A 17251-nucleotide genomic window follows, 5' to 3' on the forward strand; every position below is an offset into this window, starting at 1 on the left:
GCATCTCGTATTCCGATAAAATTGTTGAATTTGGAGCTGCTTTAATAATTAATCTGCCAAACCCACCCCGTGGCCAATGCCGCTGCTGCTGCTTGCGGGTGGTTGGGGGGGGGCGGGGGGGGGGGGGGGGGGGGGGGGGGGGGGGGGGGGGGGGGGGGGGGGGGGGTTTGCGGTAGGGGCGCGCCGCGGGCATGTAGAGACGAGGGACTATGGAGATTCAGCTGCTCCGCCTCCAGTAAATTACCAATTTAAGTGTAGACGACTCCGTAAAACAGCACTTAAATTGCTATTAACAAATGAATAAAATCATGATAAGATTTTTTTTTTAATTAGTAAATTTTAAGAATCTTTTTTTTTTAAAAAAAAAGGTAAAATTATTAAATAAAAAATTGCAAAAATTTTGTCATAATCGTGTTTCTTCATCATTTTCATTGTTCTTGCATTGTATGCTGTTGGTCAAAGTCTTCACCTAAATGTAAAAAGGGCAAAAATGAAAAAAGAAGAAGAAGAAAAGATAACCTCAATTTCAATTCAAACATTCATAATTCGATCAAGAAACATTAAAAAATAGAGTTTTCATCTAAAGAAATAAATTGAGAAATGGTTAATTATTTCTAGGTGATAAATGTTTTGATAAATTTTAAAAAGGTGGCACATTTTAAAAATACTCGAGCGGATGACAGACCGTTAACTTTAATGTAAACAGTAAATAAATTAGAAAATAAATTTTTGTCCCTAGAATTAATTATAAATGATGTTTATACCCCTATAATATCTACAAAATGACATTTATATCCCTACAATTAGTTACAAAATATGTTTTTGCCTCTACTCAATTATTTTTTATTTTTTAAATAGAAAAAGTTATTTTACCTCTTTAAATTGATGTTTTTAAAAAAAATTGTATGAATTAACCAAAAAAAAGCATGTTAATTGCACTTAAATGTAATTTTTTTTATCATTTTTCTATTTTTAAATAAAAAATAATTGAGTAGTGGAAAAACATATTTTGTAACTTATTGTAGGAATAAAAATATCATTTTGTAGCTATTGTAGGGGCATAAACATCATTTTATAATTAATTTTAAGGGTAAAAATGTTATTAATTTACTGTTTATATTCAAGTTAACGACAAAATTAACGATTTATCACTCGTTTGAGTATTTTTAAAACATGTGTCACCTTTTTTTAAAATTGTAAAATATGTATTACCTCTAACATGTATTGCCTAGAGGTAATTAACCCATTGAGAAATAACAAACGTTTAGAACCTTTCATTAGGATAGTGCATTTTTAAATTCTTACAATATTTGTTTGATAATATATTGGCGTCTGTATTTTTCTATATTTTAACTTATTCTTAACTGTAATATAATTAGGAAGCTCTTATTCGAAATTCTCTCTCTCTCTCTCTCTCTCTATATATATATATATATATTATGCATAGATAAAATAATGCATTGTGAATCTTTTAGAATAAAGTGGGTCTTCCACAATAAAATCTAATAAGTGAGATATCGACAAATATTTTTCATACTATTCTTTTATTTGAAGAAATAATTCATCAAAATAATTAGTTACCGATTAACCATTAATATGGACACATCCAAGATGAGATCGCCAAATGTTATGGAGTTTCTATATTCAATCATTTTCCAAGAAATTCTTATGGAATAATCACAACCGCAGAAAGCTATAAGCCTGGGTCCAACGTCCACTTCCTCACATTACCGGAAAACATAATCTACACCACAAAGTCTGCAGATTGTTGTGTAAAATTTATTATCTTGCTTGTCTGTTCAGAGGAGGAGGCAGAAAATTATTTTGTGAATTTGATACAAAAAAAAAAAAAAAAAAAGTCAAAAAGCAGCCGTTCAACCTCCTTCACTCAATTTTGTAAAGGCAGTTATCCTAACGGGGGAAATGGGTTTTTTTTTTTTTTGTTGAGAACTGATATTTCATCATGTATGCATCTCTCCACACGTAGTGTTTTGCAAGAGAGAAATACTATAAATTGGGTCCATTCAATTATGTTTAATTGAGAAATCATACAGACTTGAATCACTGCTCTCACATTTGAGTCCACTCAATCAATAATTTGTGAAAGCAAGCAGACCACCACTCGATCAAAGGCTGAGTGGTGGCAATGGGATTAGGTAGGTTAAGATTATATTGTCAATTTAATTAAACATAATAATTTATAAATATTAAAACTATATTAATATGTGATAAATGTAATAAAAAATTATTGATTTAATAATGTAAATAATAAATTGTAGTAAATATCTTTTTTTTATTTCACATTAAATTACAATTATGTTTTAATTTAAATATTTTTATAATTCCAAATTTACATTTTTATCTAATTATTAAAATAATATTCAAAATGTATATTTTAAAAATAATAGATAGATAGATAAATAAATAAATAAATTTAATAAATAAAAATAAAAATAATTTAAATTATGATTTATATTTAATTAATATTATTGAGGTTGATTGGTATAATTAATAGTACAAAAAAATTTAGTCTATACTAGTAGAAAAAACTTGTCAACTGTAATATTATAATATAAATTATTATGAATAAAAAATATTAAAATATCTTATAATTAAAAATGTTTTTTAAAATTGTTATTAAATGAATTTTCATTTGTATTAATTCAATTAAACTATGATTAGTTGACTAATTATTTTTTTAGTTAATAATAACAACAACAACATTAAATATAATCTTATCATATCTTATCCCATCTCATCTTATTCTATTCCAAATATCTGCCTGATTTAATACAAATTATGATTCACGAAGATAACACACAATGAGCTTTCATTAGTCGAGCTAAGGGCTCACAACACAACTCCACTAATAGGGACTCACTATGCGTACAATCTCGCACTTGATCAAAATTCCATAAATAATAATAATAATTTTTCCAAAAAATCCTTCAAATTACCAAGGTAAAAAAAAAAAACAACCGATACATGATATAATACACTACAAGACAAAATACATTAGATTAACATATGTGTTTTGCTTCCTTTCAGTTATCCCTAATTTTAATAACTTAATAAATCTCTTATTAGATAATGACTATCTTTCTCTATACACATACAGAAGAATTCTGCAATAAAGACATTCTTTATTTTAACAAAATAAAAATACCACTACCAGCAAAAAACACAAATTTAAATATACTTATAGATAAAAAAATAATTTACAATTCATTAAAATATATATTTATTTATATTTTAGTAACATTCTAGTTTAATAAAGTGAAGATGCCGTAAGTGTTTCAACCGGTAATGGATACAGTAGGCCAGCTCACGTGCATCTTCATTTTCGGATTGCGGATTACATACCTTTAGATTTTGCTACAATGCATTATCCAAAATAATCCTGTCTAACGACCATGTACTTACAAGGATTAGCAATTTGTAAATCTTGGAATCTCTGTCATCTTTGAAAAAAATTATATGATTGCAATGGAGAACAGAGCACAATGGACTGCTTTTGAGCAAATTCAGTCACATATTGTTGCTTCCACAAACCCTACTGGTTTAAGACGCTTTACATGTACGTGAAGGAACCAACTCTGGTGATGACACTCTCCACCTGTTCTCATCTTGCGATCATTTATTTGATTGCAGATTTAGAGACGACTACAACATGAAGAACTATCTTGAATGTCCTTCATGTAACTCAAAAAGCAATTGCTGCAACTAAAACAACACACTACACCTTATGTCACGAACCATCATACAAAGACTACGCACTTGTATAAACTTTATGTCACCAACCATCATACAAAGTCTACGCACTTGTATTCTTTATGCACACCAACGTGGTTAGCTTGGATAAAATACAAGTTCCAAGCAAGTTCTTACGCACAAATCAATTTTCCTACTCTCTATATTCAGTTTTCCGTGACATCTGCAAACAAAAAGCACACTAATCATTCAGTTTCCTAACGAAGCAGCTACAATTATTTCACATCACAAAAATGTAGAATAGGGTGATATGCTGTGTCATTACAATCCCCCAATGCATACAAACTTCATATCATTTCACACCTGAGATTTGCAAGTCATGTTGCAAACTTTGCACTAATTGTTCACACTAAAACCAAAGACCCAGTTCTAGTGCAATCATGCGAAGATGACATATATATAAAACATCAGAATCATTTTATTTTCTTCTGTCTTTTGTTCATATTCCAGGGGTTGGGGGAGTGGAAGGAGTCAGTGGATGCAAGGAAACTTCGGCACTTTATGGATATCAAATTCAGTTATCAGCAGATAAGAGCAAGTTGCTTGTCAACATTGTAGAGGCAGGTATCCATGAGTGTGTTAGAAAAGATTACGTGAATTTTTTTAAATTTCTCCCATTTCACATATCAAGAAAGAACATAATTTATTATAGAACTACCACGAAACAAAGCATGCAACGAGATCAGTCTGTTACCTTTGTCATTAGGATCCACAGGAAGATTGGAAACATTTGCCAAATTCTCAACCACACCACATCCAGGAGATGTCTGAGATGGCCTGCTTTGAAGAGTAGAGCAAACATCACTAGGATTCAATTGCTCATTTGCAAACTGATCTCCCACCCAGCGGTTTAAGTAGACGTCCAGACTACTGGATGAAGGCATTGCTATCTTTCTCTTGTTCTTAAACCTTCACCTAACAGGGGTATGAGACACGTACAGGAAAGGGAATTTGCTATTCGTAAACTTATAGTGTTGTCATTTAGAGCCTATCAGTGTTTTAAGATACCTGTCTTTCCGCTTCTCCCGGTATCTCTGCACCGATGCTTTTCTGCTGGTTGGCCCATCTAGAAGTAACCAACAAAGAGATAAGAAAAATGAGGTGAGATGAAAGAAAGAGAAAGCAGAGTGACGAAAGTATAAGTTCCTAAAATTGTTAATCATATTTTCTAAGAACTCATAATTTAATTACATAAAAGAAAGTTTCTCGATAACAAGCAGCAGAATGGAATGAAGGACAGAAAAAGACAATCCAGTGTTGGTGCATGGTGACACAGAAATAACATACCAAGCAAGAAAACTGTTAATAAAGTAAAAAATAAGTGTCTATAAAGCTAAGGGTTGAGCTATGAGAAAGGAATGTATGAACTCAAACATTGACATGATCAAGGACATAAACAGCAAAAACTAACTAGAATTATCAGTACCAATAAAGAGGGAAAAATAATATTTAAAAGAAAATATTACTCAACTTGTACTGGAAATTTAAGACCAAGGGTTGCAGAAGTAGTTTCATTTTCAAAAAAGCAACATTATAAAGATATTAACGACCTACGAACATAACAGAAAACTGCTCATCTAGTATTATGCAATCAATGTACATCTAATACAAAGAAAATAAGACAACTATGGAATTATGAGACAATTATGGAATTACGTAGAAGCACTTACCAAAGCTGTCTTCATGAGAAATGTTGCTTTCTTCCCAGGGAAGCTGACAGTTTTCCACCACTTTCACTGCAAATAAAACCAACAATGTTGACAAAAGATTATCCCACTATAATTGCCATAACATCACAGTCCTAGCACTTTCAGTTGAGAAGTACTAGTCCTCTGCAGTGCATCTCAAATCACGCCACAAATTCTACTTGAATCCGCCAATAAACAAGATAATGGAAACCCCAGACACTACCCCAATACCTACCTGTTTGTAACGTTGGGAAGATCACCGGAGAACTTGGGCCAACATTGATACCTGCAGTTTGCAAGTGGCACGGAACAGACTGTAGTCCTGTTGTTCCATCTGATGGAGCTTTCTGTGATAGAGGGAGTGGGCTTGCAGCAAGCTGCAGAATTGCTTGTGCCTGAAATTTACCAGCCAATGATGTTACTAGGCTAGTTCATAACAGATATATACTCAATAGTTTTTAAAAAGAAAAAGAAGACTTCATCACCTTCTCACTCGGCATATCATCGTAGACATTCACCTTTCCACTGTAAAAGATTGTCATCTGTCCTACTGCCTCCTTTGCTGCTACTGTAGTTCTGGGCATTTTAAGAATATTTAAATTTCAAAACTTCTATAAATAGTCCAGTTAGCTACTCCTCAGAAGTCATTTTGATGATGATTTCAAATCAGAACTAAATACTTATGAATTCGTGTGAGTTGATCTAAGTTGAAAATTTTATTATCTTTTTTTACCTCGAATAAGTAGTTTTGAACCAAAGTAACCTTGCACGCAATTAAACTATACACATGAAATGGAGAATCATCCTACATTGGGTCAGATCAGTGATATATATCCCATGAAATAAGGATCCCTACAAAATCTCTGCAATGCTACAAACCAGAAAAAAAATCCTCATAGCAAGATTTAATTCCAGGTAAAGCCATAAATTTGCTCCAATTAAGAATTTTCCTAATAGAAGTGACAAAAAGACTGACCAAAATTTTGTGCAAAAAAGTAACAGAAGTGTGGCGCTACCATCAAACCATTAACCATACAGTGTACCGATAACAGGATCTAATAAGCATGAGGTCATACCAAAAATTTCATAAGCTAAAGAGTTCAATGAATCTCGTCTATAAATGTCTCGACATATCTGCAATGAACTCTTTTTCAAGAGTATCCATAATAACAAATGTAACAGATGACTAAATGATATTCAAACTATAGAAAGTTTTTTCAGGTTCACACACATTGATATTGTTCATGACCAACTGAATGTTTACTGATGTACACATCATTTCATTCCTATAATTAGACTTTGATCAGCCAAAGAATAACGTATTTGCATAGTTATAAGCACAATAATTTAACAATCATCTTGTCACCAATACACCACTTACGATAGCCCAAACGGCAAGTATCCTGAGCAATTTCTAATTTCAGTCACACATGATAGAGTGGTAAAAGTGAGCATGTTTTCACTTGTATAATCGCCCATATGTCCACGCACACTCACATCCACAATGGTGAGACTTAGCATGTTGACTCGCTGACCCAACAGCCATCGCCACAAACTTGACCAGCATGTCCCATGAAGTCCAAATTGAGTCTATCCAGAAGTATTAACAAAACCCTAATCTAAAGGCATTCAAAATCTCACATTAATCTAGCCAACTAAAATCCTCCTGTGCTCCAAGCAATATAAATTTAAAGTAGATAAACATGTTAAACCTTTAAATTTCAATTCTACATTCAACCTGGGAGAAATAGATTCACTGTCAGCTGCAAGTCGACTAGAAGAGTCGCCTGAAAAATCAGGCATGGGGGCATCCTGACGCCGACAAGGAGCCGGTTCACATGTTTCCTTAACTGTAACAGCCGAATGTGAAGGGACCTACAAGAAATTATTAATTTAATCAAATAAAGAAATACACAGGTGCACCACTTCATAAACAATAATTAAAAAAAAAAAGATAAATTATAAAAGTGTCCTCAACTTTGCACTTATTTAATAAAAGTAACAGCGTTAATCGTCAAATTAACGATTGATAAAATAACAGGGGAAAAAAAAAGTCACGGCAGAGGAAAAGAAGAAGTTGAAACTCACACTGTAGAGTTTCCTTCGTGCCTCAGTGGCCTCGGTATCCGTCGTTGTTTCAAGCAGCGTCTTGAGGCAGATCACTTGCTGGATCGCCTGCGATTTGTTCCACGATGGCCTCCTCATGCCTGCACCTCAAGTTCAAGTAAAACCTCACTCAAATTATCGTTACACGTACAGAGGTACGTAAGATCACAGGACAGAGTGAAGGGGACCTTTTTCTTTGAGGTATCGGCGACAATCTTCACGAGTGACCTGAGAAATGTCATCTTCAGTGAGCTGGTGGAGAGGCTTGTCAAGTAGCGACCGGGAAACCGTCTCTCCCGGTGACATGGCCTCGATTTCCGGTCTATAATGACTTGCAGAGACGGATCGATGAATTTTCAGGTTCTAATACACTTCCCGGTGCCTCCTCTGGTTACCATTTTAGTAAATATAGCTATTCACCTTTCACGAGCGTGCGAGCTAGGAAGAGTGAGCGCGTAATTTTACGGGAATTTTGGTTGTAGCGTCCGCGTCTCAGCTTTTGTTTACGCTTAGGCTTATTTATTAATAAAAAATAATAACAAAACAATTAAAAATGCTGTCTTAGCATGCAACCCCAGGACGCCACGTAATCGTATCTGCTTGTAATGACGGTACTATCCCCGTCTTAGTCCTAAAAGAAATTATTAACATTTGATCTTGACCGTAAGAATGGGAGGAATTTGCGTGTAGGGGTAATTACAGATTTTTATGATAGATATAGGTAGGCTGGCCGGGTGCTAAGCCTGACGCAGTCCACAGTAGAGGGTGCGATCATGTGGTGACCAATAATTTGTGGTACGGAATGATAAGCATCGGGCCCTCCATGGTGCTAGTTTAGATCCCCTCTATTGACACGTGTCATACCACCCACGTGTTTTCCAATCGTCTCAATAAAAAAGTAAAAACGAGATGTGTCACTTTTATCGAGGCATCTATGCAATTAAGAAGGCGCCACGGTGGGGCCTACTTATCCTGTACGAAAGTATGGACCACGTTATAAAGTAGCGACGATTGTCGATTCCTCCCCCCTGCACCCACTCGGCTTGTCTGAATAATTACTAATTAATTAAATAATTATTATATATATGACTTCTCACCCCCACCAAAAAAAAATAATAATAAATCTACATGAAAAAATTAAATATAATTTACGGCCGGAACTCACCGTTCTGGTTCAATTACATCAACCAAAAACATAGCAAACAAATGAATTGTGAAAATTAAGGACACGCAAAAGACCGGGGGGGGTGGGGGGGTGTGTTACAGAGGAATCGATTTGTAGCTCCGTTGCGGCACCTTCTTAAAGGTAGCCCAAATAAGATCAAAATAAAGCGGGAATTGAGCTATAGCGAAGAGAGTTACTGGCAAGCACGTCACCGCGTATACTGGGAATGCTGCGTATTTCAATTTCTCTCTGAGCACAAAAAAGTGTCCGGCGCAGAAAGATACCAGCATAGAAGCTATGGACACGAACAGCGAAGTTAATCCAAGCAAGAGTTTTCCGGGCAAATCGCTACGGAAATCTCCTTCTTGGTACCGAGACGTTAGTATTGCTAAGAACATGACCACGGCCGTGACAGAGAAGCAGAGAGCTACCAGAGACGAGATAGCGAACACGTTGAATGCTGGCTGGTTTTCGAGTGTTGGCTCCCCGCTATCTTCCTTGACCCCACCGGGCACGGTGGCTGACGTGGCAAAGGCAACCGTTGCAATGAGTGCAGCCACGACCGAGCATGACTCGGACGTGTTGGTTAGCCATTGGCCGCCTGCTTGGACAAGCTCTTTGTGTGTCTCGGTGAAGACATCTTTCGGAGACTTGTTTTGCTTGTTGTAACGAACAAAGAAGTGGAAGGGCATTGATTCCTTAACAAACTGCATGCATTTTGCAAAGCACATATATACATATATACGGTTTATATAAATAATAAATTAGATATGCCATTAGCTTTGGTCTATATATATGTGTGTGTGTGTGTGTGTCCGCGTTAACGATGTATACATATAATACGCATATGACTGAATATGATACAGTAACATACCTCGTACCACCTGAGTTCCCATTGCATTTGTAAAGCGGCCCCCGGTATCAGCCATGGCTTATGGTCTCCTAAAGTTGCAGCGAGGTGCAATGCACTGTTTCCTTGGTCATCCACTTTACGAAACACACTGTCTTTCATGATTGTTGTCTTGAGTAAGAGCTGATACACATGGGGTTGCCTATTCTCCACAGCCAACAGCACTATATTCTTCTTCTCCGAGTTTATGTCATGGATTGCCACTGGAAATGATTCTAGAATTTTCTCCACTATTTCGGTAATTCCATTCTTTGCCGCGATTAAAATTGGGGTCTCCCTCTTTGCCATGTCAGGGATAGTACTCCCTGTTTTACCTACACAAAACAATATAATATAATACAAGCGGCATTTTAATCAACACGTACCCCCCGATTCCCCGCCCCATAAACATTTAATAGTGTCAGAGGCCATAAGCATCATTAATTTAATCACCTCCTTCATTTCTGTCTTCTGAATTTTTTCCATTGTTTCGGCTCAGTTTGTGTGTGTCAGCAACAACGTTGTGATCAGTTAGGGAGGTATCTGGCTGCTGATAACCTTCCAAGACGGCATCAGTGTCGCCACCATCAACAATTGCGTAAGGACTTGTCTCGTCTTCTTCTGCTTGTGATGATGGCCGGCGTAGGGGTTTTCCTCCATCGTCGTCATACTCATACAGAGAAGCGCGCCGTAGAAGTTCATCCAGAATCTGAACAGACCATGTGTGTTTCTGTTTCTTATCTCGGATCTTCCTTATCTTGGTTGATCCTAATTATTCAAGTAAATTTGTTATCTTATGGTATGGTTAGAACCGGAACAACATGGTAAAAAATATTATTGTTATTGTTATATTGCCCTACCCAAACCAAGAATGACTAGCATTGCCTTGGAGACTAGCTTGACAAACTCAAAGCAGGTTCCATAATTGGGAGGAAAAAATTGGTGACCTTGAGCTCCAATATTATGCCTTGATTCTTCTCCTGAATATAATATGAAAATTACAAACTATGTACGTATTTAGCATTACATCCCATTCCAGTAAGGCAGCTTTCAAATCTTGGGAATCTAAAGTTTTAATGAACATTGTGAAGCGTTTCATAATTCCTATGCTCAAGATTAAACATTCTATCTGGAACAGGTGTGACAAGCTCACATCTGCCAGAAGAGCGGTTTGACATCTTAAAGTAGCTCAAATAGTTTAATTTTTGGTCAACAATAGGAACACTCACCTTGATCTCCAGTTCCGTCATTACCTTTTGACCTTTCAGGGTCCTCTGCATCTCTTTCTTTCTTTGTATTTCCTCTGTTAGACACTGGAAATGGGAACAACTCTGTTACCGCACATTAAATGTAAATTGAACGGAAGAAATATTTCACTTTTTTTTTTTTGGATCACTTGTATATGCTGACGTAGTTAGTCATCGAAGGAAAATTTTGACTCACAAACTATGACCATCGTTTTCAGCAGTCTAATGAAGTTGAGGCATGTTTCGTAGTTCTCTGGGCAGTTCGTTTGCTTTTTACTTGTTTCCAACTGATACTGGTCATAAGATGTCTCCTCCTGAAGCTTATCAACGAATATACCTTCCAATTCCATTATCCACAGAACGAAAGGATAAAGAATAATTAGCAACTGTGACATTAAGTACTCGTAAAGGAAGAAGAAAATGGGGGGCCACTAATACTTACAGTGATATATGGTACCGATGCAACGCCCGAGGTGGCTACCGCTTCTGAAGGCATTGGGCTTTGTGGCGAGGACATGGAGAGGGGACACTCCTTTCTCGTTCACAGAGTTAACAAGTTTTTCATATAGATGAATTATTTGAAATGCCAAATCTATCAGAAAATACAACGCCATATTAGTGAAAGCCTGCAATTGAATTATATGATTCTCTCGTGATCTGAACTGAACCTACCGAAGTAGTCCCCAGAGATAGCGCAGTGAAGAATAGTCTCGCCATCGTTTCTTCTAGAGTAAGTATAGCCATCGTCTACAGAGGCACAGAGGCAATGCAGGCAAAGGAAGGCATCCTTATGGCCATGAAGAGCAGCCAAGAAGAAAGGGGTTTCGTTTTCGTGGTTGCGCTCGCCAATCAATTTTCGATCGGCAGTAGCAATGCATTTGCACATGCTCACATTCCCCAGCCCGGCAGCGATGTGCAAAGGCGTGCTGCCTCGTTCGTCTCCAATTGTTAAGGCTTCGAGCTGCTGCTTTTCTTTAATTATCCTTACAAGATCTTCCACTATCTCTTCTTGCCCATCGGAGACAGCAATGTGCAACGCTGTCCCGCCTGATCGTGTGATCTTGACCTTGTGAATTCTTTCATCTTTCTCGTAATTTTTAACGACTTCTTTCCACTCACCTTTCATGGCCCTCTTGAACAAGTCCTTTTTAAGTTGATCAATGTCAATCCCAGTGGCCATTGTTAAAGCCTCTTCCTCTTCAACTGGAAATTAAACTATCTGTGAGCTACAGGTTTTAACTTAATTGGAGCTGTCAATACTCAGTATTGGCTAAGAGGCTTAGCTATATTAATAATTTTATTCTCCAAAAAAGAGTCGCTCTCCTACTGGCCAACATGTAAAATTAAGAAGAATTTAAAGATATGGATATAAAGATAAAGGTAAAACATGTTGTGTGTTCCATTTGTAGCCTCCCTTTAAACGTGTTTGATTCTTCTAGGACAAATAAGAAAGATGGAGAAGAGATAACATTATATTGTTCTGTCTTTTGGAACAAGCCATATTAGCACAATTAAATTTTATCTAAATTTAAATAAAAAGTTAGTTATGTCAGCTAATATGCACGAGTTTATATAAATATATTCATCTCTTATGTCGTCATTTGCACACAAACTGAGACAAACTTTTAAAATTGGAGCGAAGGGGCAGCACAAATTGATATAATGAGTCAAATTTTATAAGCCATGCAATACATTAAGCATAATAGCATACTGTATTGTTTCAGCTTTCAATGTTTTTCTCAAATGACAATAATCGGCTGATACCAAATAAGACGAAATATTGTAACTTGTAAAGCACAGAATGATCGACCCCACCAAAAAGAGAAAAGTAAAGTGATAATGCAACTGATTGGCTGAGCTTTGTAATATGGGCCCAATAACTTGGGCCACAAGCATGTTCACGATGAATAACGTGACTCTCACGTTCAATCTTCCACCAGGTTCTTTTGCACTAAAAATTGGGAGTTCATCTTTTCCAATGGATCCATTAACTTTAACCTCTTTTAATAAAGAAAACATTAACTGTGTTTGTCAAAACTCCTCTCTTTATAACAGAGGAAATTCGTAAGTTCGAGTTCTCATGTGAGACTTATCTTATTGTGTTAATATATAATCTATATATTGTATCTGCTTGTAATGACGGTACTATCCCCGTCTTAGTCCTGAAAGAAATTATTAACATTTGACCTTGACAGTAAGAATGGGAGGAATTTGCATGTAGGGGTAATTAGAGATTTTTATGATAGATATAGGTAGGCTGGCCGGGTGCTAAGCCCGACGCAGTCTACAGCAGAGGGTGCGATCATGTGGTGACCAATAATTTGTGGTACGGAATGATAAGCATCGGGCCCTCCATGGTGCCAGTTTAGATCCCCTCTATTGACACGTGTCATACCACCCACGTGTTTTCCAATCTTCTCAATAAAAAAGTAAAAATGAGAGGACCGCCTTCCTACTTCTTGATTGTCACTTTTATCGAGGCAGCTATGCAATTAAGAAGGCGCCAGGGTAGGGCCTACTTTCCCGTACGAAAGGGTGGACCACGTTATAAAGGAACCACGATTGTCGATTCCTCCTCCAGCTTGTCTGAATAATTACTAATTAATTAAATAATTACTATATGACTTCTCACCAAATAAAAAAAAAACTATAAGAAAAAATTAAATATAATTTACGGCTGGAAATCACCGTTCTGGTTCAATTACATCAACCAAAAACATAGCAAACAAATGAACTGTGAAAATTAAGGACAGGCAAAAGACAACATGGGGTGCGTTACGGAGGAATCGACTGGTAGCTCCGTTGCGGCACCTTCTTAAAGATAGCCCAAATAAGATAATAATAAAGCGGGAATCGAGCTATAGCGAAGAGAGTTACTGGCAGGCACGTCACCGCGTATACTGGGAATGCTGCGGATTTTAATTTATCTCTAACCACAAGAAAGTGTCCAGCCCAGAAAGATATCATCATTGAAGCTATGGACACGAACAGTGAAGTTAATCCAAGCAAGAGTTTTTCAGGCAAATCTTTACGGAAATCTTGTTCCTGGAACCGAGACGTTTTTATTGCGAAGAATACGACCAAAGCTGTCATAGAGAAGGATAGAGCTACGAGAGATGAGAAAGCGAATACGTTGAATGCCAGCTGGTCTTTGAGGTTCGGATCTCCGGTTTCGCCATTGACTCCACCTGGCACGTTGGATGAGGAGGTGAAAGCAACCGTGGCGATGAGTGCAGCCATGACCGTGCATGCCTCGGACGTCTGGGTTAGCCATTGGCCGCCTGCTTGGACAAGCTTTTTGTGTGTCTCGGTGAAGACATCTTTTGCAGACTTGTTTTGATCGTTGTAACGAACAAAGAAGTGGAATGGCATTGAGTCTCTGACAAACTGCGTGCATTTTGCAAATTACATATATACATATACGGTATATACAAATAATAAATTAGATACGCCATTAGCTTGGGTGTATATGTGTGTGTGTGTCTGTGTCCGCACTAACGATGTATACATATAATACGATTATGACAGTATATGATACAGTAACATACCTCGTACCACTTCAGTTCCCATTGCATTTGTAAAGCGGCCCCCGGAATCAGCCATGGCTTATGGTCTCCTAAAGTTGCAGCGAGGTGCAATGCACTGTTTCCTTGGTCATCCACTTTACGAAACACAGTCTCTTGTATGATTGCTGTCTTGAGTAAGAGCTGATACACATGGCGTTGCCTATTCTCCACAGCCAACAGCATTACATTCTTCTTCTCCGAGTTCATGTCAAGGATTGCCACTGGAAATGATTTTAGAATTTTCTCCACTATTTCGGTTATTCCATTCTTTGCCGCGATTAAAATTGGGGTCTCCCTCTTTACCGTGTCAGGGATAGTACTCCCTGTTTTACCTACACAAAACAGTATAATATAATACAAGCGGCATTTTAATCAACACGTACCCCCCGATTCCCCGCCCCATAAACATTTAATAGTGTTAGAGGCCATAAGCATCATTAATTTAATCACCTCCTTCATTTCTGTCTTCTGAATTTTTTCCATTGTTTCGGCTCAGTTTGTGGGTGTCAGTAACAACGTTGTGATCAGTTAGGGAGGTATCTGGCTGCTGATCACCTTCCAAGTCGGCATCAGTGTCGCCACCATCAACAATTGCGTAAGGAATTGTCTCGTCTTCTTCTACTTGTGATGATGGCCGGCGTAGGGGTTTTCCTCCAACGTAGTCATACTCATACAGAGAAGTGCGCCGTAGAAGTTCATCCAGAATCTGAACAGACCATGTGTGTTTCTGTTTCTCATCTCGGATCTTCCTTATCTTGGTTGATCCTAATTATTCAAGTAAATTTGTTATCTTATGGTATGGTTAGAACCGGAACAACATGGTAAAAAATATTATTGTTATTGTTATATTGCCCTACCCAAACCAAGAATGACTAGCATTGGCTTGGAGACTAGCTTGACAAACTCAAAGCAGGTTCCATAATTGGGAGGAAAAAATTGGTGACCTTGAGCTCCAATATTATGCCTTGATTCTTCTCCTGAATATAATATGACAATTACAAACTATGTACGTATTTAGCATTACATCCCATTCCAGTAAGGCAACTTTCAAATCTTGGGAATCTAAAATTTTAATGAAGATTGTGAAGCGTTTCATAATTCCTATGCTCAAGATTAAACATTCTGTCTGGAAGTGGTGTGACAAGCTCACATCTGCCAGAAGAGCGGTACGACATCTTAAAGTAGCTCAAATAGTTTAATTTTTGGTCAACAATAGGAACACTCACCTTGATCTCCAGTTCCGTCATTACCTTTTGACCTTTCAGGGTCCTCTGCATCTCTTGGCGTTGGTTCTTTCTTTGTATTTCCTCTATTAAACACTGGAAATGGGAACAACTCCGTTACCGTACATGGAATGTACCATGAATGGAAGAAATATTTTCACTTTTTATCTTTTTTGGATCACTTGTATATGCCGAGGTAGTTAATCATCAAATGAAAATTTTGACTCACAAACTATGACCATCGTTTTCAGCAGTCTAATGAAGTTGAGGCATGTTTCGTAGTTCTCTGGGTAGTTCGTTTGCTTTTTAATTGTTGTGAACAGATGCTGGTCATAAGATGTCTCCTCCTGAAGCTTATCAACGGATATACCTTCCAATTCCATTATCCATTGAACGAACGAATAAAGAATAATTAGCAACTGTGACATTAAGCACTAGTAAAGGAAGAAGAAAATGGGGGGCCAGTAATACTTACAATGATATATGATACCAGTGCAAAGCCCGAGGTGGCTACCGCTTCTGAAGGCATTGGGCTTTGTGGCGAGGAGGTGGAGTGGGGACACTCCTCGCTCGTTCACAAAGTTAACAAGTTTTTCATATAGATGAATTATTTGAAATGCCAAATCTACTAGAAAATACAACGCCGTATTAGTGAAAGCCTGCAATTGAATTATATGATTCTCTCGTGATCTGAACTGAACTTACCGAAGTAGTACCCAGAGATGGCATAGTGAAGAATAGTCTCGCCATTCTTTCTTCTGGAGTAATTATAGCCATCGTCTACAGAGGCACAGAGATAATGCAGGCAAAGGAAGGCATCCTTATGGCCATGACGAGCAGCCAAGAAGAAAGGGGTTTCGTTTTCGTGGTTACGCTCGCCAATCAATTTTGGATCGGCAGTAGCAATGCATTCGCACATGCTCACATTCCCCAGCCCGGCTGCGATGTGCAAAGGCGTGCTGCCTCGCTCGTCTCCAATTTTTAAGACTTTGAGCTGCTGCTTTTCGTGAATTATCCTCACAAGATCTTCCACTATCTCTTCTTGCCCATCGGAGACAGCAATGTGCAACGCTGTCCCGCCTGATCGTGTGATCCTGGCCTCGTGAATTCTGTCATCTTTCCCGTAATTTTCAACGACTTCTTTCCACTTACCTTTCATGGCACTCTTGAACAAACCCTTTTTAAGTTGATCAATGTCAATCCCAGTCGCCATTGTTAAAGCCTCTTCCTCTTCAACCGGAAATTTAACTAGCTGTGAGCTACAGGTTTTAACTTAATTGGAGCTGTCAATACTCAGTATTGGCTAAGAGGCTTAGCTGTATTAATAATTTTATTCTCCAAAAAAGAGTCGCTCTGCTACTGGCAAACATGTAAAATTAAGAAGAATTTAAAGATATGGATATGAAGATAAAGGTAAAATATGTTGTGTTCCATTTGTAGCCTCCCGTTAAACGTGTTTGATTCTTCTGGGACAAATAAGAGAGATGGAGAGGAGATAACATTATATTGTTCTGTCTTTTGGAACAAGCCATGTTAGCACAATTAAATTTTATCTCAAATTTAAATAAAAAAGTTAATTATGTCAGCTAATATGCA

At 37.3% G+C, this 17251-nt stretch overlaps 3 protein-coding genes across 8 annotated transcripts; all 3 read right to left on the reverse strand.

The window, feature by feature from the left end:
- Nucleotides 1-3217: 3217 nt before the first annotated feature.
- Nucleotides 3218-8069, reverse strand: LOC102623067 (protein TIFY 4B). Of its 3 annotated transcripts, none has more exons than XM_025098965.2 (9): nucleotides 7754-8069; nucleotides 7548-7666; nucleotides 7198-7334; nucleotides 5945-6035; nucleotides 5695-5854; nucleotides 5442-5507; nucleotides 4780-4837; nucleotides 4466-4548; nucleotides 3218-3934 (listed from the first exon to the last, which is right to left on the reverse strand). In XM_025098965.2, exons 1-9 carry the CDS (start codon nucleotides 7869-7871, stop codon nucleotides 3918-3920), a joined length of 849 nt encoding a protein of 282 aa, XP_024954733.1. In that variant the 5' UTR covers nucleotides 7872-8069; the 3' UTR covers nucleotides 3218-3917. The 3 variants fall into 3 exon arrangements, with proteins under 3 accessions (XP_024954733.1, XP_006479660.1, XP_052294893.1); XM_006479597.3 differs by having other exon boundaries at nucleotides 4466-4680; nucleotides 7754-8068; XM_052438933.1 differs by lacking the exon at nucleotides 3218-3934 and having other exon boundaries at nucleotides 4537-4686; nucleotides 7754-8068.
- Nucleotides 8070-8678: 609 nt separating this feature from the next.
- On the reverse strand, nucleotides 8679-12201 carry LOC102624612 (uncharacterized). Of its 2 annotated transcripts, none has more exons than XM_025098964.2 (8): nucleotides 11539-12201; nucleotides 11309-11458; nucleotides 11063-11203; nucleotides 10873-10932; nucleotides 10480-10599; nucleotides 10073-10387; nucleotides 9605-9954; nucleotides 8679-9437 (listed from the first exon to the last, which is right to left on the reverse strand). In XM_025098964.2, the coding sequence occupies exons 1-8, from the start codon at nucleotides 12044-12046 to the stop codon at nucleotides 8826-8828; spliced, it is 2256 nt and encodes a 751-aa protein (XP_024954732.2). In that variant the 5' UTR covers nucleotides 12047-12201; the 3' UTR covers nucleotides 8679-8825. The 2 variants fall into 2 exon arrangements, with proteins under 2 accessions (XP_024954732.2, XP_006479665.2); XM_006479602.4 differs by having other exon boundaries at nucleotides 10849-10932.
- Nucleotides 12202-13520: 1319 nt separating this feature from the next.
- LOC102618249 (uncharacterized) lies at nucleotides 13521-17124 on the reverse strand. Of its 3 annotated transcripts, none has more exons than XM_052438930.1 (8): nucleotides 16361-17124; nucleotides 16131-16283; nucleotides 15885-16025; nucleotides 15683-15751; nucleotides 15290-15409; nucleotides 14883-15197; nucleotides 14415-14764; nucleotides 13521-14253 (listed from the first exon to the last, which is right to left on the reverse strand). In XM_052438930.1, the coding sequence occupies exons 1-8, from the start codon at nucleotides 16866-16868 to the stop codon at nucleotides 13642-13644; spliced, it is 2268 nt and encodes a 755-aa protein (XP_052294890.1). In that variant the 5' UTR covers nucleotides 16869-17124; the 3' UTR covers nucleotides 13521-13641. The 3 variants fall into 3 exon arrangements, with proteins under 3 accessions (XP_052294890.1, XP_052294889.1, XP_052294888.1); XM_052438929.1 differs by having other exon boundaries at nucleotides 15659-15751; nucleotides 16131-16280; nucleotides 16361-17123; XM_052438928.1 differs by having other exon boundaries at nucleotides 15659-15751; nucleotides 16361-17123.
- Between the last annotated feature and the right edge of the window lie 127 nt (nucleotides 17125-17251).

The sequence above is a fragment of the Citrus sinensis genome, chromosome 3 (assembly GCF_022201045.2).
Source record: "Citrus sinensis cultivar Valencia sweet orange chromosome 3, DVS_A1.0, whole genome shotgun sequence".
Lineage (NCBI taxonomy): Eukaryota > Viridiplantae > Streptophyta > Magnoliopsida > Sapindales > Rutaceae > Citrus > Citrus sinensis.

Excerpts from the sequence above, each read along its gene's own strand:
- LOC102623067 (XM_006479597.3), bottom strand. The coding sequence starts at position 7,871 with ATGTCACCGGGAGAGACGGTTTCCCGGTCGCTACTTGACAAGCCTCTC. Across the intron at positions 4,838-5,441 it reads TTCTCATGAAGACAGCTTTG|ATGGGCCAACCAGCAGAAAA; the intron begins GTAAGTGCTTCT and ends GGTTACTTCTAG. Across the intron at positions 4,681-4,779 it reads CGGGAGAAGCGGAAAGACAG|GTTTAAGAACAAGAGAAAGA; the intron begins GTATCTTAAAAC and ends TGTTAGGTGAAG.
- LOC102624612 (XM_006479602.4), bottom strand. The coding sequence starts at position 12,046 with ATGGCCACTGGGATTGACATTGATCAACTTAAAAAGGACTTGTTCAAG. Across the intron at positions 11,459-11,538 it reads TATCTCTGGGGACTACTTCG|ATTTGGCATTTCAAATAATT; the intron begins GTAGGTTCAGTT and ends ATTTTCTGATAG. Across the intron at positions 9,955-10,072 it reads AGAAGACAGAAATGAAGGAG|GTAAAACAGGGAGTACTATC; the intron begins GTGATTAAATTA and ends TGTTTTGTGTAG.
- LOC102618249 (XM_052438928.1), bottom strand. The coding sequence starts at position 16,868 with ATGGCGACTGGGATTGACATTGATCAACTTAAAAAGGGTTTGTTCAAG. Across the intron at positions 16,026-16,130 it reads CACTGGTATCATATATCATT|GTATATCCGTTGATAAGCTT; the intron begins GTAAGTATTACT and ends TGGAATTGGAAG. Across the intron at positions 15,410-15,658 it reads TGACGGAACTGGAGATCAAG|GAGAAGAATCAAGGCATAAT; the intron begins GTGAGTGTTCCT and ends TATTATATTCAG.